The sequence below is a fragment of the Pogoniulus pusillus genome, chromosome 38, assembly GCF_015220805.1.
Source record: "Pogoniulus pusillus isolate bPogPus1 chromosome 38, bPogPus1.pri, whole genome shotgun sequence".
NCBI lineage: Eukaryota > Metazoa > Chordata > Aves > Piciformes > Lybiidae > Pogoniulus > Pogoniulus pusillus.
In genome coordinates this window covers 6,296,799-6,323,749 of record NC_087301.1, presented here as the reverse complement: position 1 = coordinate 6,323,749, position 26,951 = coordinate 6,296,799, and the positions used below count along the sequence as shown (strand labels likewise).

At 57.9% G+C, this 26,951-nt stretch overlaps 1 protein-coding gene across 6 annotated transcripts in view; it reads right to left on the bottom strand.

The window, feature by feature from the left end:
* Window positions 1–2,502: 2,502 nt before the first annotated feature.
* Window positions 2,503–26,951, bottom strand: part of DSCAML1 (DS cell adhesion molecule like 1) — a 156,534-nt gene continuing 132,085 nt past the window's right edge. For 5 of the 6 annotated variants that reach the window (XM_064172985.1, XM_064172984.1, XM_064172986.1 and 2 more), the window contains 22 exons: window positions 23,855–24,054; window positions 21,735–21,831; window positions 21,518–21,646; window positions 20,237–20,404; window positions 20,052–20,122; window positions 17,723–17,963; window positions 14,522–14,668; window positions 14,282–14,437; window positions 13,216–13,355; window positions 11,722–11,875; window positions 11,365–11,482; window positions 11,121–11,284; window positions 10,759–10,857; window positions 8,372–8,560; window positions 7,987–8,274; window positions 7,739–7,894; window positions 7,591–7,621; window positions 7,231–7,349; window positions 6,719–6,871; window positions 6,070–6,264; window positions 5,248–5,559; window positions 2,503–4,690 (listed from right to left, as the gene is read on the bottom strand). In XM_064172985.1, the coding sequence (XP_064029055.1) occupies window positions 4,173–4,690; window positions 5,248–5,559; window positions 6,070–6,264; window positions 6,719–6,871; window positions 7,231–7,349; window positions 7,591–7,621; window positions 7,739–7,894; window positions 7,987–8,274; window positions 8,372–8,560; window positions 10,759–10,857; window positions 11,121–11,284; window positions 11,365–11,482; window positions 11,722–11,875; window positions 13,216–13,355; window positions 14,282–14,437; window positions 14,522–14,668; window positions 17,723–17,963; window positions 20,052–20,122; window positions 20,237–20,404; window positions 21,518–21,646; window positions 21,735–21,831; window positions 23,855–24,054 (3,845 nt within the window). In that variant the 3' untranslated portion in view covers window positions 2,503–4,172. Of the gene's footprint in view, window positions 4,691–5,247; window positions 5,560–6,069; window positions 6,265–6,718; window positions 6,872–7,230; window positions 7,350–7,590; window positions 7,622–7,738; window positions 7,895–7,986; window positions 8,275–8,371; window positions 8,561–10,758; window positions 10,858–11,120; window positions 11,285–11,364; window positions 11,483–11,721; window positions 11,876–13,215; window positions 13,356–14,281; window positions 14,438–14,521; window positions 14,669–17,722; window positions 17,964–20,051; window positions 20,123–20,236; window positions 20,405–21,517; window positions 21,647–21,734; window positions 21,832–23,854; window positions 24,055–26,951 lie in introns of those variants that run through there. The other variant, XM_064172989.1, reaches the window with a different exon arrangement.

Here is a 26,951-nt window from a genome sequence, read left to right as displayed (position 1 = left end):
GAGTGTTAACAACTTTGAACTCTGTTAAAACCAGCACCTGGGGGGCAAGCAGAATGGGCAAACCCTGCCTGCAGCAGGGGTCCTGCTGGGCTGTGGGAACAGAGAAGCTTTTCTGTTGTGGAGAGAGAGAGGAGCTGGCAGCGGTGGGCAGCAAGCGTGGCTGGGGAGTGATGAAAGCAGCTGGAAAAGCAGAGGGAATAAGGCAGTGGAAGTGCCCTTAGTGCTCAGGTAGCAGCAGAACCTCCTCCAGGAGCCAAAGTTCTGCTTTGGCTGCTGAACACAACTAACAGCCCTGGCTGGGTTTGGCCTCCTGGGGAGCAGCAGAGATAGGGAAGGTTGCCAGCCCCAGGGGTTGGCAGCTTTTGCTGCCAGATGTGCAGGGGGAGGATGAAATTGGTGCTGCTTGCTGGGTAATTGGTTTGGTCTGGGTTTCCTCTTGGCTTTTTCCCCCACTAGCCACAGCAAGGAGGGGGTGGCTGGGCTGTGCTTCACCACACTGCTCTGACCCTGGGGCTGTGATGGGGGAGGCAGCAATAGCACCAATGGTGGTGCTGTGCTGGATTCACCAAGCTTTGGGCCTCACCACACTGCTTCACAGCTCCACTGCAGCAGAGGACAACGGTGCTGGGCTTCCCCTGCTGCTCCCATGCAGTGCTGCAATGCCTTGGGGAGCAGGAGCTGTGCTTAGCCAGCTCCGTGCCCTGTACTGCCCATGCACTGCCCTTACCTGGTGCTGCTGGAGCTGTGCCATGGCTCAGGAGGGGCTGTGAAGTGCTTCAGCCCTCTGGCCACATTCGATGGGGTTCCCTGCCCTGCACCGTGGTTCATCCTGGGCTGGAGCTTGCCTGCAGTGTGGACTTACCAGTAAGTAGGTGTCTGTCATCTGGGGCAGTGGGTGCAAGGGTGTCCTGCTTGGTGGTACCATTCCAGAGTGCCCACAAAGGGCATCTTGTCCAACCCCCTGCAGGCAGCAGGGACAGCTCCAGCTGGAGCAGGCTGCACAGGGACACAGCAAGGCTGAGCTTGGCTGGCTGCAGGGATGGGGCCTCAAGCACAGCCCTGGGCAGCCTGTGCCAGTGTCTCAGCAGCCTCCCTGTGCACAGCTTCCTCCTGCTGTCCAACCTAACTCTGCCCTGCTCCAGCTCCAAACCATTGCCTCTCATCCTGTCACTCCAAGCCCTTCTGCACAGTCCCTCCCCAGCCTGCCTGTGGGTCCCCTTCAGCTACTGAAATGCAGCTCTGAGACATCCCTGAAGCCTTCTCCTCTCCAGCCTGAACTCTTTCCACTCCCATCCCAACCCGTGGCTCGGCTCTGCAGGTTGGCACAGCTCAGCAGTGAGCTGCTTGGAGCTGCATTCCCTTGAGCTCTGCTTTGATTTGAGCTGCCCTTCACCATCCTCCCCCTCTACTCTGTCCTGCTGAGGCCCCCACCTGGAATATTTCATCCAGTTCTGGTCTCACCAGTTCAAGAGGGACAGAGATCTACTCAAGGGAATGCAGCTCCAAGGGTGCTGTAGGGCCTGGAGCATTGCCTGAGGAGGAGAGGCTGAGATCCCTGTGGCTGAGAGTCTGGAGAGGAGAAGGCTGAGAGGGGATCTGAGCAATGTCTATCTATAGCTGAGGGCTGGGGGTCAGGAAGGAAGGGACAGGGACAGGCTCTGCTCACTTGTGCCTGGGATAGGACAAGGAGCAAGGGATGGAAACTTCAGCACAGGCAGTTCCACTTCAACATGATGAAGAACTTCTTGACTGTAAGGGTGAGAGAGCCCTGGCACAGGCTGCCCAGAAGGGCTGTGGAGTCTCCTTCTCTGGAGCCTTTCCAGCCCTGCCTGGATGTGTTCTGTGCAACCTGTGCTGGATTCTCTGCTCCTGCTCTGGCAGGGGTGGGAGTTGGACTGGAAGAGCTCCAGAGGTCTCTTCCAGCCCCTGAGATCCTGAATCATAGAATCAACAACGTTGGAAGAGAGCTCCAAGCTCCTCCAGCCCAACCTCGCACCCAGCCCCGCCCAACCAACCAGACCATGGCACTAAGTGCCCCAGCCAGGCTTGGCTGCAACACCTCCAGCCACAGCCACTCCACCACCTCCCTGGGCAGCCCATTCCAGTGCCAATCACTCTCTCTGACAACAACTTCCTCCTAACATCCACCTTCAACCTGCCCTGGCACAGCTTGAGGCTGTGTCCCCTTCTTCTGTTGCTGTCTGCCTGGCAGCAGAGCCCAACCCCACCTGGCTACAGCCTCCCTGCAGGCAGCTGCAGGCAGCAATGAGCTCTGCCCTGAGCCTCCTCTGCTGCAGGCTGCACCCCCCCAGCTCCCTCAGCCTCTCCTCACAGGGCTCTGCTCCAGGCCCCTCCCCAGCCTTGCTGCCCTTCTCCAAACACCTTCCAGCACCTCAACATCTCTCTTGAATTGAGAGGCCCAGAACTGGACACAGCACTCAGTATTGAGATCCAAGCCAGACTGCCCTGCCCTGGCCCTGTCTGGCAGCACCAACACCCCGGTACAAACATAACCTTTATTGCACACAGCTCTGGGGTTGCTTTGTTGGGTTTTTTTTGTTGTTGTTGTTTGGGTTTTTTTTTTTATCCATAGAAAAAGATCTGAACACATGAAAGCATTTTGCAAATGGAAGCAACTCCTGTTGGCATCAGAACAGTCAAACAGCATGCAAGGGTCCTCGAGACGCTCCTTTGCCAAACCACCAACGAGATCAGGGAGGTGGGGGGGGAGAGGGGTGGGGGTGGTCAAACCATCGAGATCAAGGAGGTGGAGTGGGAGTGGGGAAGTAAAACCCAAAGCCAACAAAAGCAACCCCCAAAAATGAAAATGAAACCAACCCAAAAAAAATGGAGGGGAAAAAAAAAAACCCAAACCAACCCAAAATCAAACAAAAAGCAAACCAAAATCAAACCCAACCAAAATCAACCCAAAACCAAACTAAAATCAAACCGAACCCAAACCAAAATCAAACCCAAAACCAAACTAAAACCAAACCAAAATCAAAATCAGCCCAAAACCAAACTAAAATCAGCCCAAAACCGAACTAAAATCAAACCAAAACCAACCCAAAATCAAACCCAAAACCAAACCAAAGTCAAACTCAAAATCAAACCCAAGACCAAACCAAAATCAAACCCAAACCAAAATCAAACTCAAAACCAAACCAAACCCAAAACCAAACCTAAAACCAAACCAAAACCAACCCCAAAACCAAACAAAAATCAAACCCAAGACCAAACCAAAATCAAACCCAAAACCAAACCAAAATCAAACTCAAAATCAAACTCAAAACCAACCCCAAACCAAACCAAAATCAAACCCAAGACCAAACCAAAATCAAACCCAAAATCAAACTCAAAACCAAACCCAAACCAAAATCAAACCAAAATCAAACCCAAGACCAAACCAAAATCAAACTCAAAACAATCCAAAACCAAACCAAAATCAAACCCAAAACCAAACAAAAATCAAACCCAAGACCAAACCAAAATCAAACCCAAAACCAACACAAAACCAAACCAAAATCAAACCCAAAACCAACCCCAAAACCAAACCAAAATCAACCCAAAATGAACCCCAAACCAAAATCAAATCCAAAACCAACCCAAAACCAAACTCAGAACCAACCCGAAACCAAACAAAAACCAAAACCAAATCAAACCCAAGACCAAAGCAAACCAAAATCAAACCCAAAACCAAACCAAAGTCAAACCAAAACCAAACCAACCGCCCCTCCCCCCCCCAAAAATAACCAAACCCCAACACTAAGTGGCTGAGTCTTTTGTGCCCCTTCCAAAATGATGTGAAATATCTCAGGATCTGGTCACATATATATTATATTTGTAAATCTGTCACAGCAAATCCTTTTTGTGCCCTGCTTGCTTCTTTGTTTTTGGGTTGGGTTTTTTTTTTTTTCCCCTCTTTTTTCTTTTTTTTGTCTTTTTTATGTTGTTTTGTTTTGTTTTTGTTTGTTTTTTTTTGTTGTTTTTCTCTTGTTTGGAGAAGAAGAAAATAGCTTCATTTATACAAAAGAGTTCATTATCTACAAGTTTGTTAATTAAATAGAAACGGCGCAGGTCGGGGTGTGGGGAGGGCGTGGGGATGGGGTAGGGGTAGGGGAGGTAGGAAATGAGCCTGCTTCAGGCTCCCTCCCCCACCCCAACCCCTGCCCCTACACCAAGGTGTAGGACTTGGAGTAGGCTCCGGCTCCTTGCTTCTGAGACCTGCCCACGCCTGATGTGCTCATCTCTAGGAGCGAGTCCCTGGAACCCCCCACTTTGGAGTGCGTGGGCACCCGCGCCTCGGCGCTGGCACCGCTGCTGCTGGCGGCGGCGGTGGGTTCGGTGGTGGCGGCAGCGGTGGCGGCGGCAGCGGGGGGCACCGGGGCGGCGGTGGCGGTGGGAGCGGCGGAGGTGGCGGCAGCGGCGGCGGTGGCGGGGCCGGGTACGGCGGTGGGTATGGGTAGAGTCCTCTGAGGTAAGGTGGTTGCGGCGGAGGCCGGGGGCGGTAGGCCCAGGGGCTTGGCGGTGCCAGGCTCCAGTGTCATGTGCCGGGCTTGCGCGTGGTAGGCCCGGGCGAGGTTGCGGATGGAGGCTTCCCGCGGCGGCACCACCGGGCACGGCTCGTGGGCATCCGGCTTGCGGAAGAAGGCCTCCGACTTGACGTAGAGCGGCAGGTTGCAGTAGTCGCCTGCGAGGGTGGGGGAGAGAGGAGGCAGCTGAGGGCACGGAGGGAGCCTGCCTGCTCCCAGCACCCCTCCTGGCCCCCACGCTCTGCACATGGTGATGGGCACATGGGGGTCACCACCGTTGGCTGGCACAGCCTGGGTAACGCAACAGGTGGCTGTGGCATCCTCTGGCTGCCTTGGAGCTAGAACATGCAACACTCAGTGGACATGAGCTATGGATCCATGGAATGGGTTGGGCTAGAAGGGACCTCGAAGATCATCCAGTTCCAGCCCCCTGCAAGGACACCTCCCACCAGCCCAGCTCAGGGCCTCATCCAGCCTGGCCCTGAACACCTCCAGGGAGGGGGCATGTGGGAGACCTTCCCAGACCAACTCGGGATCCGGGAAGGATCTCCGCAGACTCCGCTGCAGTCTGGTCGCGATCCCAAGGGAAAGCCTTACAAAGACTCCTGGCAGTGGCCACATGCAAGGCAGCCTGAGGCTGCTGCGGGAACCATCGGTGGCTTGTGCCACGCAGGGACAGGCAGGCGGTGCCCAGCCAAGGCCAGGGGGCACTCACTCTTGCTGGCACGGTGCGGGATGGGGACGGCCACGCTCTTGCCCCGCTCGCTGTCCTGGGGCTTGGGCGGGGAGGCTGTGAAGCGGCAGATGCCCGGCTCCGAGGGGGTGCTCATGGAGGTCATGCTGTCGGCGTTGTCCGTGGTGCCGGTGGTCATCTGGTCGGAGGAGCTGTCGGAGATGAAGCACTCCGTGATCTCGAACTTGGCGTGCTGCAGCTGCTCCTCCAGCTTGGCGTGCTCGTAGGCGCGGGCCAGCTCCTCGTAGGTGGAGGAGGCGCTCTCGGTGGACACCATGCTGTTCCGCCCCTTGTCTGTGGGCACAGGACGTGGCACCTACCTGTGGGCTGGCCCTGGCCCAGGGAATGCCCTTTTCTGCATCTCCCTGGCTGCAGCAACACCCAGGCTGTCCTCACCGAGATGCCCTCTGCCATCTAGCCCCAGCGGCCAGGCTTGAGGAGCCATCACCAAGCTCCTGGAGGAGATGAGGAGGTGAGAGCAGAGCCCCAGCCCTGCCTGCACACCCAGGCCAGGGCAGCCACCTCAGCTGACCTGGAGCTCGACAACTTAGGGCAGGAGACACCCAGTTGCCCAGCAGCTCACCGAGAGCACAAGAGCTGAGGGCATCTGCCCGTGGTGCCCTTCACAACCTTCCCTAGAAGCTGCAGTAGATATCTCAGTGCTCAGCTCAGCGGCTCCACAGCCCCACTGACCCCACGCTGCCTCCTGCTGCACTCACCGCAAATGTCTGGCTTGAAGCCATGCCCCAGACTGGCAGATCCCTGCTAGGAACAGCCCCAGGAGCTGGGGGTGCCAGGGCATACCTGTGTCCTGCGAGAGGCTGGCACTGTAACTGTCGCTCTCAGTGACCGTGATGCCATGCTGGGAGCCTACTGTCCTCCAGTCAGAGGTGAGGGTCCGCGCTGGCGTCGACGCCTGGCACTTGGTGAGGGTCCACTGGCTGGAGTAGCGGTTGCGGGTGCTGTGGGCAGACTTTACACTCTTCCTTGACACAGGGTCTAGGGCACAGAGGTGGCAGAGTCACAGCAGGTCACTGCTGGGGACAGCCAAGACACTGTCCCAGCTGCCCGGAGCACTCCCCACACCTCCTGCCTTGCCAACAGCTGCTTTTGGGCATGTCCAGTGCTGGGACAGGGTCTGCACCCCAGCGCCCCACAGAACCATGGATTTGTTTGGGCTGGAAAAGCCCTCCAAGGGCATCCAGTCCAACCAGCAACCCAGCGCCACCATGCCCACCACACCCTGTCCCCAAGTGCCATGGCCACAGGTTTCTTGAACACCACCCCCCTGGGCAGCCTGTGCCAGTCCCTGACCGCTCTGGCAGCACAGGCATTGTTCCTACTCTCCAGTGCACGCAGGGCTGAGCCACGATGCCCCTGTGCTGCCAGGGTGCCCATGCCACCCCCAGCTGCCAGCACTCCCTGGCTGCCCCTGCCCAGCCCCAGGGCTCACTGGTGCCAGGGCGGATGTCGGACATGTCGATGAGGGGCCCTGTGTTCTGGATCAGCGCAGGGTGGTGCAGTGAGACGCCCGTGCAGAAGCTCTGGGGGTTCACGGCCTGGCTGAACTCGGTGTCCGTCACGGGCATGGTGGCTTTGTCATCCCCTGGGGGAACAAGGCACAGCTGACAGCTTTCTCCCCAGCCCCTGCTCAGCACCCACCCCGGGATCCCTGCTGCCAGCAGCTCCACCAGCACTCCAGGGCAGGTGGGGTTGGAACATCTGCCAGGGCTGCTCTCCACTATCCCCCACCCAAGGCAGAACCTTGCCAAGGAGGCTGCTGGAGGCTGCCAGCAGCGAGGAGGGCAGGAGCCATGGGCACAGCCCTGCGTCCTTCTCTGCCACGGGGACAGCCTAGGGACACTGTGGGCTTCTCGGGGCCATGCTGGCTCCTGAGCCTTCCCCGGGCAGTGCTGCTGTGGTCAGGGCTGGGTTCTCAGGCTGCATGGAGGGCAGGATGCTTACCCAGCTGCTTGATGCCTTCCTTGTCCTCGATGAGCAGCTGCACCCGCGGGATGTCGATGTGCAGGCGAGGGCCCTGCGGGGGCCCCTTCACTGGCGTGTCGAAGCTGCGGTTATTCTTGCTGTGAGGCGAGAGGGGACGCAGGCCTGGCCATTACCCCAGGCCCAGCCAGGGCTTGCTGCCAGCCCCTCGCCAGGCAAGCTCCGCTTTGGGTGCTGGGACCTTCTGGCAGGAGCAGCCAGAGAGGCCAACACAACCTCCATGGGGCCGAGCCCGAGTGAGGGCTGAACCTGCCTTACTCAGGATGACCTCTACCACCCAAGGTCCCCCCCCCCAGCATCCTCAGCCCCCCAGGGACTTACCTGATCAGCATTTCAGCCAAGCTCTTGGCGTCTGTGCAGGAGACACGAGAAGCACAAGGAGGGAGGGTTTTAGGAGAGCTGCCCACGAAGGGCTGGGCCAGCAAAGCGCAGCTCCGCGCCCGCTGCCGCGCGCTGCTCCCCATCTCACCTCGGAGCCTCTTCAGCCTCTTCTCCTTCCTCTTCTTGCGGATGATGAAGAGCAGAGCCACTCCCAGCGTGGCCAGGATGATAGGGCAGGCGATGGTGAAGAGCTTCTTCACGTCGTCGCCCTCCCCTTGGGCAGACTTGATGGGGGGGATGGTGCCTAGGGCAGAGCGCGGGCAGGCGAGCGGTCAGCGCTGCCGGGTGGCTGCCCGCCCTGTGCCCAGTGCCACCCTCCCAGGCCACCCCACTCACTGCCATCGTAGTCCAGCGTGGCAAACTGGGCGCTCTCGTTGCCGCAGCCGGCGCTGTTGCAGGCCTTCATGCGCAGTTCATACCAGGTGGCCTCGCGCAGCTCGGTCAGGAAGACCTCGCTGGAGCTGTTGGTGCGGAGGCTCTGCCAGCCCCAGTTGCCCTTGGGTCTGTACTCCAGGACGATGGCGGTGATGGGGCAGCCGCCACTGCTCCAGCCCTGCAGGTTGAGCCTGGCGTGCGTGGAGTTGATGTGGGTGAAGAGATGCTGGTCCTTGCTGAAGGAAGGCTCTGCGGGAGAGGAGCCGTCAGGGAGGAAGCCACGGAGTGGGCACGGCGGTGCCTCTGCCCCGGGCTGGGGGGTGGGGATGCTGCAGGGTGGGCTCACCTCTGCCGTGGGTCTTGGCCTCGATGATTTCGCTGATGCGGCCAGCCCCGACGCTGTTCTTGGCTGCCAGCTTCACCTTGTACCAGGTGCCACACTTGAGGCTCTCCAGCTTGAAGGAGCGCTCGGAGGAGCTGATGAAGACATCTTTCCACTCCTCGCTGTTGTCCACTGAGTACTGCAGCACGAAGCCTGTGGGGGGGCAGGGACAGGCTGGTGAGCAGTGCCCAGATGGTGCAGCAGAAAGGGTTGCCACCAGTGGGTACTCTGAGCTCGCCCTAGGGACATCTCATGGGAAAGTCCAGTGCAGCCTTGCAGTGCCAGGGCACCCAGCACCCAGCAGTTCCTGCCCAGCTGAATGCACGTGAGGGGTGGATTTCCCTCCAGTGGATGGCTTGAAGACCTTGAAGATGATCCAGTGCCAGTCCCCTGCCATGGGCAGGGACACCTCCCACCAGCACAGGTTGCTCAAGGTCTCATGCAGCCTGGCCTTGAACACCTCCAGGGAGGTTGTGGAGCACAGAATGTGATCAAAGACCACAACCTCCCTGGGCAAACCTGTGCCAGTGTCTCCTCACCCTCCCTCTCTGTGCTCCACAACCTCCCTGGGCAACCTGTGCCAGTGTCTCCTCACCCTCCCTCTCTGTGCTCCACAACCTCCCTGGGCAATCTATTTCCAACCATTCCCATGTCAGCTCTGCAAATGCCCAGCTCCAGCTCTGGCAAAGCACTGCTGAGGCCGGGCAGGCTTCTCACACCTGCTCATCATTAGAGTTCCTCTGCAGATACAGGACAGGGCTACCAGAACCTTCCTGGGGTGGCACAGCTCTGCCTACAGGCCCAGCCTTTCCTGGCCATGCCCAAACCAGCCCTCTTACCCCCACCACACTTGCCCGCGGTGCCTGGCAGCCTGGTGCCTGCCGCTGGTTATTTATTTTGGTAGGCTGCAGCATGTTTTTAATATTTCTAATCCAATTATAACCAAATTTATCAACAGAGTCCACTGGAGTGAGCTGCTGCTGGCTGGGGAGATTTGCTTGTAATTACTTTCATGCTTTTAATTAATTGTAAGCGAGGGCTCCTTCCCCGCTCCCTGCTCCCCACTCTGCGGGCAGCTGCTGCAGCCTGTGATCCAGGAGATGAATCAGAGCAGAAAGGAGGCTCTGCAAAGCAAGGATGCTCCAGCAGCCCTCAGCCTGCCAGGGACAAGGCATGCTAGGGGACAAGGAGACAAATCCTGCCCTGTGGCCAGTAGGACAAGGGAGGTTATTCTTCCCCTCTACTCAGCACTGGTCAGGCCACACCTTGAGTGCTGTGTCCAGTTCTGGGCTCCTCAATTCAAGAGAGAGGTTGAGGTGCTGGAAGGTGTCCAGAGAAGGGCAACAAAGCTGGTGAGGGGCCTGGAGCACAAATCCTATGAGGAGAGGTTGAGGGAGCTGGGCCTGTTTAGCCTGGAGAAGAGGAGGCTCAGGGGTGATCTTATTGCTGTCTACTACTACCTGAAGGGACATTGTAGCCAGGTGGGGGGTGGCCTCTTCTCCCAGGCAACCAGCAATAGAACAAGGGGACACAATCTCAAGTTGTGCCAGGGTAGGTATAGGCTGGATGTTAGGAAGAAGTTCTTCACAGAGAGAGTGATTGGCATTGGAATGGGCTGCCCAGGGAGGTGGTGGAGGCACCGTCCCTGGGGGTCTTCAAGCAAAGCCTGGCTGAGGCACTTAGTGCCATGGTCTAGTTGACTGGATAGGGCTGGGTGCTAGGTTGGACTGGATGATCTTGGAGGTCTCTTCCAGCCTGGTTGATTCTATGATTCTATGATTCTGCCTTGTTGCACCGGTGCTGGGTTGCAGCCAAGGTAGGGAGAACAGCAGGGTAAAAAGGGTGAGGGGGTTCTGCCCCTCTGCTCTGCTCTCTGAGACCACACCTGCAGCACTGCCTCCAGTTCTGGGGCCAACAGCACAAGAAGGACCTGGAGCTGCTGGAGCAGCTCTAGAGGAGGCCACTGAGATGATTAGAGGGCTGGAGAAGCTGCCCTGTGGGGATAGGGTGAATGAGTTGGGGCTGTTCAGGCTGCGGGAGAAAGCTCTCCAGGGAGACCTTAGGTGTTGAACACCTCTCTGCAGGTGTTCAAGACAAGACTGGATGGGGCACTTAGTGCCATGGACTGGTTGACTGCATAGGGCTGGGTGCTAGGTTGGACTGGATGAGCTTGGAGGTCTCTTCCAACCTGCTTGATTCTATGATTCTTAGAGTAGCCTCCCAATACCTGAAGGGGCTCCAGGAGAGCTGGGGAGGAACTTCTGACAAGGGCTGGGAGTGACAGGATGAGAGGGAATGGACTGAAGCTGGAGGAGAGCAGGCTGAGCCTGGGGCAGCTGCAGCAGCCATACCTCGGATGGAGCTGCCCCCATTGTCCCCAGGGATCCAGGCCAGAGTGATGGACGACGCCGAGGTCTTGGAGACAGTCAGGCGGGGCTGGTCCGGGGGCACTGGGGAGGAGGAAACAGCCTGTGAGCACCTCCCAGACACTGCCTGAAAGTGCCCTGAGCCATGCCCCCCAGACTGAGAGACTCCCTGCTCAGCAAGAGCCACTCTCAAGGGGCAGAGCCTGTAGTGCTTCACCCCACCAAAGGCAGGGACAAGCCAGAGCGCAGGCTTGCTGTGCCACCTGCCAAAATGAAGTGTGGCCATGCCAGGCACCTCCTCATGGGCACACAGATGGGTCCTCAGGTTCCCCTCTAGCACCTCTCACCTTGCACCAGCAGGTTGATGATGATGGTGTCGAAGCCCCAGGTGTTGGTGGCCGTGCAGGTGTAGTAGCCTGAGTCCTCTGCTTTGACGGAGCGCAGCACCAGGGTGCCGTTGGCCTGGATCAGCCGATGGCCGTCCACTGTCACAGGGATGGCAGAGTCCTCGCTGCCCAGAGGGGAGAGGGGGCATCAGTCATGGCTGACACGGCAAAGGGGTGGGGCCAGCCCTGGCCCCCCACTCAGTACCTGTCCTTGGTCCACTTGATGGCAGGGACTGGCTCCCCGACCGAGTTGCATGGCAGCCTCACGTCCTTCATCCACGGCGTGGTGACGGTGCCGCCAAAGGAGATGATCTTGGCAGGGGCTTGGGGACAAGGAGGAGGTCAGCCTGGCACCAAGCCTCAAGCACAGACCCCACAACGTGTCATGAGAGCTGAGACCACCCGTGCTGCCCCTCCTCTGCCCCGGTCACCCCAACCGTCCCTTGCTGCAGGCTGACAGAGAATAGCCAAAGAAACACAAGGGCCAGGGGACAGCAGGGCCAGGGGACAGCAGGGCCAGGGGACAGCAGCATGTCCCTGGCAGCTGGTGGCCTGCACACACCTTTCCCAGCAGGCTCGATGGTGACTTTCTCACTGATGTTGCCGCGGCCGGCGGAGGTGACGGCAGCCACCCAGAGCATGTACTGCTGCCCGCGGTTCAGGTGGGCAATGCGGTAGAAGAGCTGGTCAGGGCTGGTCTCGTACTCACTGGGAGCCTGTGGAGAAGCAGATGGCAGAAGGTCCAGCCAGTAAGAGACCCTCATCTCCACCACCCCTGTCTCGGATGCCCCAAACACCCCAGCAGCAGCAAAGCAGAGGTGGGCACAGTGCCTGAGCTGTCAGCAAGGAAAAGCTACCTCTGGTCCCTCTGCCTGGCCCTGGGCATCCCCAACGCTGGGCACCCCGATCATGCCATTGCCCTTGCCAGTTGGCAAAGGGGATACACAGGTTCCCATCACCCAGGAGGGATCCCTGGGGAGCTGCCTTCACTCTCCCAGCCACCCTGGCAGTCACCTCCTCGAGGTGCTGCGGTTTGCTCCCCAGCAGTGCTCCGGCCCCGCTGCATCTCCCAGTGCCGCTGGATGCCAGCTGGTGTCGTGATTCCTCCAGGGAGCCAGAGCCCAGGAACAGATGGCTGCACGGTTTGTTCCCAGGAAAGGACACTTCCCCGGCTGCCTGCCGAGCTGAGCGGGCACTGGGTATGGAGGCAAGCCCTGGGCAGCTGCTAAAACCCCTTTGTGGCTGCGGCAGCATTCAGAGCATCCCCAAACCCCTGCCTGGGCTCATCTCCCACATCAACTGTCCCCATCCCAAAGGGTGCTCCTCTGAAGATCTCTAGCCCACTGCCTCACAGCCAGGCTGGGCGCAAGCCTCCATCACATCAAAACCAAAGCCACTCCTGCCTGGCACCCAGCTGCCCTGCCAGAGCTGTGCCACCACACTGGCCTGGGCTGGACGTGGCACTGACGAGCGTGAAGGTGGCTGCGTGGAGCCCTCTGCCCTGGCAGGGCTGCCGGTGTGGAGGTACCCCAGAAGCAGACCCCTCTATGAATATTGTATCCCATGCATCATTTCTCTCTCCCCCCCCCCCCCCCCCCCAAATGACAGTTTTGACAAGATGCCAGGAAAACAATATCAGATCCCAGCGGTTTTGCCAGGCGCTTTGATGAAAAGATTATGTTGCCCTGGAAACCAGAGGCTCGGATAGTGAAATGAGTTTGAGAAGGAGCTTTTGATAAGCACCAGTCTGCAGACCTCCCATCAACCTCTCCCTTGTGAAGGAGGGATGGGGCCAGGTTTGATTTCTGGTTTGTTTTCGGGCAGCTGCTGGCATGTTTTCCCCTCCTGGAGCCAGCACGGAGGAGGTAGATGCTGGCACTGTGTCCCGGTGCAGAGTGCCCATGGGTGCCCTTCCAACCCTGCAGTGCTTAAGGGACCTTCTGTTGCTGCAGCCCAGCAGCAGAGACCTTTTCTTCTCGGACAGCTCCACACTTCCCTGGCACACCCAGCAATTGCCCAGCCTCATGCCATGCCCATCCCTGTGCCCATGCCATACCGGCTGCCCCGAGCCGGGGCTGGAGCAGAAGATGGTGTACTTCCGAATGATGCCGTTGGGCTTGGCTGGAGGCAGCCAGGACACCACCACGCTGCTGGCAGAGGATGGGACAGCCTTGATGCCAGCTGGGGGACCTGGAACTGGAGGAAGGAGACAATGATAGAATCAGTTAGGGTTGGAAGGGACCACAAGGATCATCTAGTTCCAACCCCCCTGCCATGGGCAGGGACACTCTACCCTAGATCAGGCTGGCCACAGCCTCATCTCTGCCTCATTCTGCCTCAGAATGGCAGAGCATTGGGCAGGAGCAAGTGGGGGCAGATCTGCAGGGGAGCAGGCACTCTGCCACCATCACTGCACTGCCCATGGGACACCTCTCCACGGGCAGCTGTGGGTCCTGCTGGGCAGAAGGCAGGAGGGTTAACTGCAGCCCAGGCTCTGGCCTAGAAGCCACGATTGGCTTTTAATGGCCATCTCCTTAATCTGCCCGAGTGGCTCTGGCTCAGCCTTACCCTGCCCAGCTGAGCCTCCCCAGCATCTGGCACTGCCCAGGGTGGGCGGGCAGCCATGCCAGCCCACGGGCCGGGAATGGCACCACTGCAGAGCCAATGGCACTAAAGTAGGGCAGGCAGGGGTGTAAATATTTAACCATCTGCACGCAGGGGAAAGAAAAGGAGAGGAAGGGAAATGCCCTGCCCCTGGCTGTGCTCAGGGGGGCTCCTCCACATCCCAACAGTCACTTCAGCGCTTCCCTCATCAGCGCAGCCACAATGAGCTGTGGCACCAGCAAGCGCTCTTGGAACCACAAGTGATGGCAGCAAGACCAGCAGGGGCTGGCTCAGGCTCTGCCAATGTGAGGAGCAGCTGAGAACCAAGCACCCACGGCTGGGCAGCACCAGGTGCCATCCTCCCAGCCCAACCAGGCATGACTCTGAGCAGTTGGTGAGCCACTGAGGGCTCTTTCCCAACGCTCCATCTTCTTACTCCTAACAAACAGGTGGATGAATCAGCCAGGGCCAGGGGGTTGAGCACTCCCAGCCCTGCTGCCCTGGGCAGTGCCACTTACTGTCCTCCTTGGTCTGGATGTAGAGCACGCTGCTGCGGACGCCGTCGCCAGCCTGGGTGTATGCCAGCACCTGCACGCTGTAGTTGGTGAACTTCTCCATGCCCCTCAGCTCCACTCGCTCCCGCGTGGTGGTGATGTTCTGCATCTCGCCCCACTCTGCAGGCAGGTGGTGCCCATCAGCCCCCGGCTACCAGCCCCCCCCGGGCTCCCCCACGCCCCCTGCTCCCCACCACTGCTCACCTCCATCCATGTAGAGGGACCAGAAGATGACCCTGTAGCCCTTCAGCACCCCGTTGAGGGTGCTGCGCGGAGGCTCCGACCAGGAGATGACAGCCACGTCCGACGTGATGGAGATGGCCCTCACGTTCTCGGGGGGCTGGCTGGGAACTGAGGAGGGAAGGGGTGGGGAGGACAATCAGCAGGAAGTGGAGAAGCAGATTCTTTCTGGAAAGACTGGTCAGGCCTTAGGTTACCCAGGGAGGTAGTGGAGGTGTTCAGGAGAGTACAGAATCACAGAATGTCAGGGGCTGGAAGGGACCTCGAAAGTTCATCTGGCCCAGCCCCCCCTGCCAGAGCAGGATCACCCAGAGCAGATCACACATGAACACATCCAGATGGTTCTTGAATATCTCCAGAGAGGGAGACTCCACAACGCCCCATGGCAGCCTGCTCCAGTGCTCTGTCACCCTCACAGGGTAAAAATCCCTCCTCAGGTTCACACGGAACCTCCTACGCTTCCGCTCCCACCATTGCCCCTAGCCCTGTCATTGGGCATCACCAAGAAGAGGCTGGCTCCATCCTCCTGCCACTCAGCCCTTACATATTCATAAGCATTCATAAGGTCACCCCTCAGTCTCCTCCTCTGCAAGCTCCCAGCCCCAGCTCCCTCAGGTTCTCCTCTTAAGGACGATGTTCAGCTTCCTCAATCATCTTTGTGGCTCTGCGCTGGACTGTCTCAAGCAGCTCCCTGTGCTTCTTGAGCTGGAGGGCCCAGAACTGGACACAATACTCCAGATGAGGCCTGACCAGGGCAGAGTAGAGGGGAAGAAGAACCTCCCTCAACCTACTAACCACAGCCCTTCTAATACACCCCAAAGGCATGCCCATGGCACCTGGGGACACGGCTCAATGGCCATGGAGGGGTTGTGCTGCTGGCTGGACTGAATGACCTCAGAAGGCTTTTCCTAGCCAGGCAATTCCATGATTCTATTCCAGCCTGAAGGAGCTGTGTCCCATGGACCAACCACTGCTGCCCCCACAATGAGAGCCTGTCTACAACTACCTGAAGGGAGGTTGTAGCTAGATGGGGGTTGGTCTCTTCTCCCAGACAACCAGCAATAGAACAAGGGGACACAGTCTCAAGTTGTGCTGGGGTAGGTCTAGGCTGGATGTTAGGAGGAAGTTTTTCACAGAGAGAGTGATTGGCATTGGAATGGGCTGCCCAGGGAGGTGGTGGATTCACCATCCCTGGAGCTGTTCAAGAAAAGCCTGGCTGGGGCACTTGGTGCCATGGTCTGGTTGACTGGATAGGGCTGGGTGCTAGGTTGGACTGGATGATCTTGGAGGTCTCTTCCAACCTGCTTGATTCTATGATTCTATGATTCTCACCATGCTGCTGCCCACTCTCCCCAGGCTGTCCCTGCAGCCAGACACAGAGCTCTGCCCTCAACAGGTGTTTTGGCTGCCTCCAGAGCACGGATGGAGCTGTGAGCCCCGTGCTGATGGGGCCGGGGAGGCTGCCGGTCCAAAGCTGAGCTTCCCAACGAGGGGATGGGAGGTAATTAGCTGCCGTGGCCCCTCCAGAGGTACCTCTGGGTTTTGACGAGCATTTAAACGCTCATAGATCAGCCTAACGAGCCCCTCTGACAATGATTATTGTTTCAGATTACTTGGGTGCAGGAATGTAAGCACCGTGTAATTAGGGGCAGGCTATAATAAACTAATACAGGCAGTCCGTTTGAACAAAATTAAGGTAATATAATTATGGAAAAGACACTGCTGCTAAAACAGGGCCCCTTGAATACCCCGGGAGGAGTGCTAATGCAGCCAGGAAACGAGCCTGCTTTGACAGGCTAACGAGAGCCTTAATTAAGGATGAAAAACTGCAGCAGAGAACACCGCAAAACTTTTCTCTCCTCCCTTTTCCACCAGGCTGAGGCCACCAGCGAGCTCCTCCCCGGGGTGGAAGCCTCTCTGGAGTTGGCCAAATCCACCTCGAAGGCTTTCTAATGGTGGCAGAAAGGCAGTGCCATGGTGTGCTGGCATCCTGGCGCTCCCGTGGCATCACACACAACCACAGAACGGGCTGGGTTGGAAGGGATCTCCACAGGTTACCCAGGGCAACCCCCTGAAGTCACAGGGGCATCCTCCTCTAGAGCAGCTTGCCCAGAGTCCTCTGCAGCCTCACCTTGAGTATCTCCAGGGATGGAGCCTGAACCACCTGCCTGGGCAACCTGCTGTAGCGTTCCAGCAGCCTCCTGCTGCAGAACTTGTTCCTCACACCCAGTCTCAATCTGCTCTGCCAACTGCCCTCATCCTGTCCCTGCAGGCCTTTGGACACAGTCTCTCTGCAGCCTTCTTGTAACCCCCTTCAGTCACAGACTCTCTGCAGCCTTCTTGTAACCCCTTTCAGTCACAGACTCTCTGCAGCCTTCTTGTAACCCCCTTCAGACACAGTCTCTCTGCAGCCTTCTTGTAACCCCTTTCAGTCACAGACTCTCTGCAGCCTTCTTGTAACCCCCTTCAGACACAGTCTCTCTGCAGCCTTCTTGTAACCCCCTTCAGACACAGTCTCTCTGCAGCCTTCTTGTAACCCCTTTCAGTCACAGACTCTCTGCAGCCTTCTTGTAACCCCTTCAGACACAGTCTCTCTGCAGCTTTCTTGTAACCCCCTTCAGACACAGTCTCTCTGCAGCCTTCTTGTAACCCCCTTCAGACACAGTCTCTCTGCAGCCTTCTTGTAACCCCTTTCAGTCACAGACTCTCTGCAGCCTTCTTGTAACCCCCTTCAGACACAGTCTCTCTGCAGCTTTCTTGTAACCCCCTTCAGACACAGTCTCTCTGCAGCCTTCCTGTAACCCCCTTCAGGTCCTGGCAGGCTGCTCTGAGGTCTTCCTGGAGCTTTCTCTTCTCCAGCTCCCTCAGCCTGTCTTTGTACCAAAGGTGCTCCCACCCTTCCCTGGGGCAGCTGCTGGTGGCTCACAGGCTCACAGGATGTTAGGGGGTGGAAGGGACCCGAGGAGATCATTGAGTCCAACCCCCATGCCAGAGCAGGACAACACTAACACAGATCACAGAGCAACACATCCAGACAGTCCTTGACAGGCTCCACAGAAGGGTCCATGCAGCCAAGAGCCAAACTACACCAAGACCTGCCTGGGGTGGGTTGGGAGACCCCAAGGTGGGATGTGGCAGCAGGGAGCAGGTCAGGGCCAGCCTTACCATCCTCCAGCGTGGTGGCGTTGATCTCGCTGGATGATGGCCCCGTGCCTGCACGGTTGAAGGCCTGCACCACCACCCCATACTGGGCAAACTTCTTCAGGTTGTCCAGAGTGTAGAGCTCGCTGTCCCCCGTGGCCTTCATCTCCACGATGCTGTACTGCCCGTTGCTGCCTGGGCTGTTCTCCCGGTACCCGATCTGGTACCCACGGATCACTCCGTTCTGCAGCTCCTTCTTGGGGGCCTGAGGGGGAGGGGTGCAAGATGGTGTCACACGCAGCAAGCATGTCCCAGGAAGCTTTGTAGGGTCCCTTGTCCTCACTGCCCCTCCCCAGTGGCTCTTCTCAAGCTGTTCAGTTTGCTCTCCCCGCAGAGCGTTTGGCTCTGAGTGGCAGAGCAGGGCTGGGGAGGAGCAGGTGAGGGAGCTGAGGTTGTTCAGCTTGGAGGAGAGGAGGCTGAGGGGGGACCTCATTGCTCCCTACAGCTCCCTGAAAGGAGGCTGCAGCGAGGTGAGGGGTGGGCTCGGCTCTTCTCACTGGTCTCAGGGGATAGGAGGAGAGGGAATGGCCTGAAATTGTGCCAGGGGAGAGTTAGGTTGGAGAGGAAGAAAAATGTCTTGGTCAGGGATTGGAAGAGGCTGCCCAGGGACGTGGTGAAGTCCCCACCCCTGAAGACATTTAAGAACCCCGTGGCCATGGCACTGTGGCACAGTTTGGTGGCCATGGTGGGGGTTGAGCTGCTGGTCAACCTGGATGACCTTGCAGGCTCCATGCTACCAAAAGTTCTTTCTGGAGGCCAGCAGAGGGGAAAGCACTGCCCAGGCACATCCCTCTGCCTGCTATCCCAGCAAGGCTTCCCAAGTGGAGCAGCTCAGCAGGAAGAGGGAACTCCCCTGCCAAGGTCTGACAGCCTTAAGGAGGCTCAGGGATCGATGCTAACCACATCTCTGCCAAGCAGGGAGCGATCGATGGGGCTGATTGCAGGTTTATGTTGCACAGCCCAGGCGACCCAGCTGGCTGCAGCACACTCCCAGGGAAGGGACTGTAGCTCACCAGCCAAGCACATTTGCCATTCATCTGCTCTCCAGTGCTTAAGGTGAGTGGGGAGGCAGAAGCTGGAACCCTAAATTTATTGACTCACCACTTCATTCCCAACTCCTAACTTCCTAATCAATCCTGCTTTTCATTATGCACCTTTGGAAGAACAAATCTGATTCCAAACGTTATTGAGCCTTGCTCCAAGACTTTCTCAGCCCAGTGCCATGGGTTTTATGTCCCCACGCTCTCACCCACCATGACCACCTCAGGATATAATGAGCTTGTTACACTGAATCACAGAATTGCTTAGATTGGGAAGCCCTTCAAGCTCCTCAAGTCCAATCATTAGTTTCACACTGGCAAGTCCTTGACTAACTCAAACCCCTCAGCACAACATCTGATCACTGTGAATCGCTATGGTTGGAAAGGACCACCAGGATCAGCCAGTCCAACCTTCATCCCAGCAGCCTTCATCACCAGACCACAGCCTCAAGCACCATATCCACTCTCCTTTTAAACACCTCCAGGGATGGCGACTCCACCACCTCCCTGGGCAGCCTGTGCCAGTGCCTGACCACCTGCTGAGAAAGGACTTCCTCCCAACAGCCAACCTAAACCTCCCCCGACACAACTTGAGGACATTTCCTCTTGTCCTGTCATTAGTAACTGGGGAGAAGAGACCAGCTCCAGCCTCACTACAACCTCCTTTTAGATAGTTGTAGAGGGCAATAAGGTCCCTTCTCAGCCTCCTCTTCTTCACACTAAACATCCCTCAGCTCCCTCAGCCGCTCCTCACAGGTCATGTTTGCCAGACCTCTCCCCAGCCTTGTTGCTCTTCCCTGCACCTGTTCCAGCACCTCCATGTCCCTCCTATGCTGTGGTGACCGAAACTGGACAGTTACAAACTGATTAAGAAGGACCTCCCCCTGCTCTGCCTTCCCCAGACAGAGCTCAGCTGCCCACCTGCCTTTCAGGTTTTCATTTTCAAGTCAGGAATGGGTTGGGTTGAAAGGGACCTTAAAGCTCATCCACGCTGCCAAGGGTAGAGACACCTCCCACTAGCCCAGGTTGCTCAAGGCTCCATCCAAGCTGGCCTTGAACACCTCCAGTTGAGCAGGGTTATAGGTTGGACTTGATGATCCTGAGAGGCTTTTCCAACCTGGATGTTTCTGTGATTCTGTGAGGGGGAATTTAGCCTGGGAATTTATTCCTGGGTCCCAGGGCAAGCTGCCACCACAGAGCCTTGAGAGGATGCAGGGCAGGGAAAGCCCAAGAACCATCCCAGCTGCACTCACCTTCCAGGTGACCTGGATGCTCTGGGATGTCATCGGCTGCAAGGTGACATCCATCGGGGGCCCATCGGGAGCTGCGGAGAAACAGAGGCAGGGGAGCAGAGTGAGGAGCAGCAGGAGAGAGTCCTCGGCGGGACAATGCCCAGCTGAGGCGTGCCCAGCCCCGGTGCCCAGGCTGGCAGCAGCACCTGCTTCCTCCGTGCTGATGGTGAGCTCCTTGCTGGGCTCGCTGCGGCCGATCTTGTTGAAGGAGTACATGCGGATGCTGTAGACGGAGGCTGGGTGCAGGTCCACGATGTTGGCCTGGTTGATGGTGGGGGAGATGTTGCGAGTGGACTGCTTGAAATCCCAGGAGTCTGGAAAAGCAGCAGCAGAGGGAGGCAGGAAGGTCAGCACCCAAACCTCCCTGTTCCCAAAGCGTGTCCAGAGAAGGGCAGCAAAGCTGGGGAAGGGTCTGCACGAAGAACAGGGCTGGGGAGAAGCAGCTGAGGGAGCTGGGGGTGTTGAGGCTGGGGAAGGAGGCTGAGGGCAGACCTCATTGTTCTCTACAGCTCCCTGAGAGCAGGCTGCAGTGAGCTGGGGGTTGGGCTCTGCTCCCTAGTCTCAGGTGAGAGAAGGAGAGGAAATGGGCTGAAATTGTGCCAGGGGAAGGTTAGGTTGTTAGGAAGAAGTTCTTCACAGAGAGAGTGATTTCCCATTGGAGTGGGCTGCCCAGGGAGGTGGTGGAGGCACCATCGCTGGGGGTCTTCAAGAAAAGCCTGGATGAGGCACTTAGTGCCATGGTCTGGTTGATTGGATAGGGCTGGGTGCTAAGTTGGACTGCATGATCTTGGAGGTCTCTTCCAACCTGGTTGATTCTATGATCTTATGTGATCTATGATCTTATGATCTTATGAGAGGAGGAAAAATTTCTTCGGTGCAAGAGTGGTCAGGGACTGAGGGACTGGCACAGGCTGCCCAGGGAGGTGGTGGAGTGCCCAAGAACCCTGTGGCCATGGCACTGTGGGATATGGTTTTGGTGGCCACAGTGGTGTTGGGTTGCTGGTCAGACTGGATGACCTTGGAGAGCTTTTCCAACCAAAACAGTTCTATGACCCTGGGGTCCACAGTACTGAGGAGGCCATGCTCAGGTAGATGAAGGCCCCAAGCACCTCCAAGCTTTCACCCCCAGCCCCCATTGGGGCTTCTCCCTCCTCGCTGCTGTTTGGGTTTGGCTTCTTACCAATATTATCTCCTTTCATATTCCCTTTCAAATGCTCCCACCCAACAGAAATTAACATATTTCATTCCTGCTGTTCTCTTCTTCCTTCATCAAAGGAGCCGGGATGCAGAACATCCCCTTGGAGCCACCGCCAGCCCTGCACCTGCCCACGCAGCCCTGCCCCGGGCTGCAGCGGCCGCGGCACAGCCTCCGGCCCCAACGCTCGCTAGGAGGAGAGGGCGGGGAGGAGATGCCAGGCACCACCCACCCGACTTGTTCTTGTACTCGATGTCGAAGCCGGTGATGATGCTGTTGCCATCGAACCGCTGCGTCCAGCGCAGGTTCATGCTCCGAGCTTTCACCTCACGGATCTCCAGCTCCGGCGGGTCCGGGGGCTCTTGGGGACACAGCGGCAGGTTAGGGACGAGAGGCACAGAAGCCCCTTGGGAGCGGGAGGAGCCTCGTGGTGAGGTTTCAAGGTGTACCTTGGACAGTGAGCTGGATCAAGCCTCGGTCCTCCCCGTACGAGTTGATGGCATGGCAGGAGAAGAAGACGGAGTCCCCGCGGTCGGCTGGTTTCAGCTGCCAGCGTTTCAGGGGGAGAAGAGAAGCCACCTCAGCCTCAGCTGCCCCCAGCACCTTGCCCTCACCTTCCCCCAGCATCCCAGCCTGCTCCCAGCACCCCAGCCTGTTCCCAGCACCCAAGCCTGCTTGCAGCATCCCAACCCACTCCCAGCATCCTAGCCCACTCCCAGCATCCCAGCCTGCTCACAGCACCCCAGACTGCTCACAGCACCCCAACCTGCTCACAGCACCCCAGCCTGCTCCCAACACCCCAACCTGCTCCCAACACCCCAACCTGCTTGCAGCATCCCAACCCACTCCCAGCATCCTAGCCCACTCCCAGCACTCCGGACTGCTTGCAGCATCCCAATCCACTCCCAGCGCCCAAGCCTGCTCCCAGCACTCCAGACTGCTTGCAGCATCCCAATCCACTCCCAGCATCCAAGCCTGCTCCCAGCACTCCAGACTGCTCGCAGCATCCCAATCCACTCCCAGCATCCAAGCCTGCTCCCAGCACTCCAGACTGCTCGCAGCATCCCAATCCACTCCCAGCATCCAAGCCTGCTCCCAGCACTCCAGACTGCTCGCAGCATCCCAATCCACTCCCAGCATCCAAGCCTGCTCCCAGCACTCCAGACTGCTCGCAGCATCCCAACCCACTCCCAGCATCCAAGCCTGCTCCCAGCACTCTGGACTGCTTGCAGCATCCCAACCCACTCCCAGCATCCAAGCCTGCTCCCAGCACTCTGGACTGCTTGCAGCATCCCAACCCACTCCCAGCATCCAAGCCTGCTCCCAGCACTCCGGACTGCTTGCAGCATCCCAACCCACACCCAGCATCCAAGCCTGCTCCCAGCACTCCGGACTGCTTGCAGCATCCCAACCCACTCCCAGCATCCAAGCCTGCTCCCAGCACTCTGGACTGCTTGCAGCATCCCAACCCACTCCCAGCATCCAAGCCTGCTCCCAGCACTCCGGACTGCTTGCAGCATCCCAACCCACTCCCAGCATCCAAGCCTGCTCCCAGCACCCCAGCCTGCTCCAGCACTGTGGAGCTGTGCCCATGGGGCAGGTCACCCTCCAAATCCCAGTCCTCCTCCTTGGATCTGTGCTGAAAATCTGTTCAGCAGATCCTCCTTGGATCTGTTTTTGGGGACAACCCTGGTGCTGCCGAACACCTTCACCAGCAGAGCCTCTCGTGCAGGCAGCTGAGGCCTGGTGCAGAATCCAGGGGCTTGACACAGCCAGGGGCTGGTTTTTAATTGGGGTAATCAAAACTGGAAGCCTGGCTCCTTGCTCGGGCCCAGGGCAGTGCTAACACTTGTGGTGGTTGTAAAAGTCCAGGTGCTGGCCAGGTGCTTCTCCTGGCTGCACTGCAGCACGCTGGGGCTGGCATAGACACGGCCAGAGCTTGGTGCCACTGGCTGGAGATGCAGTTTCTAACTCTCCTCCCTGTTGGACCAAATTTTACCATCCTGGGAGCCCAAATGCAGCTACACCCAATGGGGACCACACAGGGACCACCAACACCCTCCCTGAGCACCCTCAGCCCCACTCCGTCAGCCCAGCAGGACACTTGGAATTATAGAAGCAGTCAGGGTTGGAAGGGACCACAAGGAGCAGCCAGTTCCAAGCCCCCTGCCATGGGCAGGGACACCTCACACTAGAGCAGGCTGCCCACAGCCTCATCCAGCCTGTCCTTAAACACCTGCAGGGCTGAGACTTCCACCTCCCTGGGCAATCCCTTCCAGGTTTTCACCACCCTCATGCTGAAAACCTTCAGGCTGACTCTCCCCATTTCCAGCTTTGCTCCATTCCCCCCATTCCTATCACTCCCTGACAGCCTAAAACATCCCTCCCCAGCTTTCCTGTAGCCCCCTGAAAGCTACTGAAAGGCCACAACAAAGCCCCCTTGGAGCCTTCTCCTCTCCAGACTGAACATCCCCAACTCCTTCAGTCTCTCCTCATAGCAGAGGTGCTGCAGCCCTCTGCTCACCACAAGGCCAACTGGGCTCATGCAAGCCACCCAAGAAGCCCTCACCTTGAGGGTGGAGATGACCTCGTCGCCGTTGTCCTTGGTGGCGATGGCGTAGCGCATGTTGCGGTCGGGGTCGATGACGGTGTCGCCCTTCTCCCAGCGGATGATGATCGGCCGCTCGCCCCGCGCCGTGCAGTTCAGCTCCTTGGTCTGCCCCTTGATGGCGATGGTGGTGTTGGGGTGGGAGGTGATCATGGCCGGGACTGCGTTGGGGGAAGCAGAGGGAAGGGTCAAGCCAAGTCTGCCGCCCGCGGCTGCCCAGCGCCGCAGAGGTGGGGCGGGGAGCGGGGTGGTGGCGTCTTGCCACGAGGCACCGAGCAGCCCGAAGTGGCTTGGTTAATCATGAGATTGAACAAGGCCAAGGGCAGGCTTCTGCACTTTGGCCACAACAACCCCAAGCAGCGCTATAGGCTGGGGACTGAGTGGCTGAGAGCAGCCAGGAGGAAACGGACCTGGGGGTACTGATAGATAGTAGCTGAAGATGAGCCAGCAGTGTGCCCAGGTGGCCAAGAGAGCCAATGGCATCCTGGGCTGCATCAGGAACAGTGTGGCCAGCAGGACAAGGGAGGTTATTCTTCCCCTGTGCTCAGCACTGGTCAGGCCACACCTTGAGTGCTGTGTCCAGTTCTGGGCTCCTCAATTCAAGAGAGATGTTGAGGTGCTGGAAGGTGTCCAGAGAAGGGCAACAAAGCTGGTGAAGGGCCTGGAACACAAACCCTATGAGGAGAGGCTGAGGGAGCTGGGGGTGTGCAGCCTGCAGCAGAGGAGGCTCAGGGGTGACCTTATTACTGTCTACAACTACCTGAAGGGACATTGTAGCCAGGTGGGGTTGGGCTCTTCTGCCAGACAACCAGCAATAGAACAAGGGGACACAGTCTCAAGTTGTGCCAGGGCAGGTCTAGGCTGGATGTTAGGAGGAAGTTCTTCACAGAGAGAGTGATTAGCATTGGAATGGGCTGCCCAGGGAGGTGGTGGAGTCACCATCCCTGGAGGTGTTCAAGAAAAGCCTGGATGAGGCACTTAGTGCCATGGTCTGGTTGATTGGGCAGGGCTGGGCACTAGGTTGGACTGGATGATCTTGGAGGTATCTTCCAACCTGCTTGATTCTATGATTCTCTGATTCTTGGCAAGCATTCTGGAGCTCAGGCTCATAAAATAATGAAGCAGATAAATTTTATAATGCAGAGCATTACAGCAGGGCAGACAATAAACTGGGAAAGACAAATAACCCCGCGCAGGCCGTAATGAAGAGAGAGGCTGCAGCCGGGGACGCGCAGGTATGAATTATTGACTAAGGTTTTACACTCCCGAGGATGAGAGGAGGAATGTTTTCCATCACAGATTTGCATAATTCACTCCTGGAAACCTGGGCAGAATACAGAGTGGGATAGCACAGCGGCCAGCCTGCCTTGGCACTGCAGATGCCACGGAGAGATGGAGGGGGGAGGGGATTTTTTCTCTCCTCCCCCCGCCCCGGGACATTCCAAGAGAGAATCAGGGAATGGAATCGTGGAATGGCTTGAGTTGGAATGGGCCTTAGAGATTAAGGGAGGGTTAGGTTAGAGATTAGGGATAATTCCTTGTGAGAGCGGTCAGGGATTGGCACAGGCTGCCCAGGGAGGTGGTGGTGTGCCCATCCCTGGAGGGGTTCAAGAAATCATAGTATCATAGTATCATAGCATCATCAGGGTTGGAAGAGACCTCACAGATCATCGAGTCCAACCCTTTAGCACAGAGCTCAAGGCCAGACCATGGCACCAAGTGCCACGTCCAACCTTGCCTTAAAGTGCCCCAGGGACAGCGACTCCACCACCTCCCCGGGCAGCCCATTCCAGTGTCCAATGACTCTCTCAGGGAAGAACTTTCTCCTCACCTCCAGCCTAAACCTCCCCCGGCGCAGCCTAAGGCTGTGTCCTCTTGTTCTGGCGCTGGCCACCTGAGAGAAATCCGTGGCCATGGCACTTGGTTTGGTGGCCATGGTGGTGTTGGGTTTATAGTTGGTCTCAGAGGGCTTTTTCCAACCAGTCATCTCGTTTCAAAGCCCCTGCTACGGACAGGGACACCTCCTACTAGGCCTGCAGGCTCAAAGCCTCAGCCAGCCTGGTCTAAACACCTCCCAGGGATGAGGCAGCCATGACTTCTCTGGGCAAACCATTCCAGTGCCACAGGGTGTGAAGGAGGATGGTGAGGGGGCCTTGTGCCATGCTGCAGCACCCAGCATGGGTGAGGTTCAGGACAGCACAGCCTCTCAGCTTGCACTGTGCTGGAAGTGACTCTCAAAGAGCATCTTAGAATCATAGAACCATAGAATCAGTCAGGGTTGGAAGGGACCACAGGGATCAGACAGTTCCAAACCTCCCCTGCCATGGGCAGGGACACCTCACACTAGATCAGGCTGGCCACAGTCTCATCCAGCCTGGCCTTGAACACCTCCAGGGATGAGGCTGCCACCACCTCCCTGGGCAGCCCCTTCCAGGCTTTCATCACTCTCATGCTGAACAACTTCTTCCTAACCTCCACTCTGAATCTCCCCATTTCCAGCCTTGTTCCATTCCCCCCAGTCCCTGACAGCCTAAAAAGTCCCTCCCCAGCTTTCTCCTAAGCCACTTTAAGATACTGAAAGGTCACAATAAGGTCCCCTCGGAGCCTTCTACCTCTCCAGACTGAACATCCCCAACTCTCGCCCAGCCCCCAGCACAGACCTCCTGCTGCCGGCAAACACCCACAGCCCTGCCACAAAGCTGCCACCTCCCACCTAGACGCAGGCACCGCCAGCTTGGCCACGGCAGTGCCGTCGAGCTGGGTGCCCAAGCACTCTGAGCAGCAGGCTGGAGGGGCAAGGGCAGGCTGGGCAAGGCGACAAAAGAGAGAGAGGGGGGGGAAAAACCCACAAGAATGCAATGCATAAACAAACAGCAGCGCCGAGCCCCACAGTAATGTATGGTAATGACAGCCGCAAAGGCAACACACGCGGCTCTAATGGGGCACCAGAGGCTCTAATGAGCTACGGCTCCGTGCCTGGTGCTGCCAATGTAATTCAATTAACAGCCAAGGAAACCTCCTCCTCCTCCGGAGCTGCTGCTCTTTGTGGGGTGCAGTG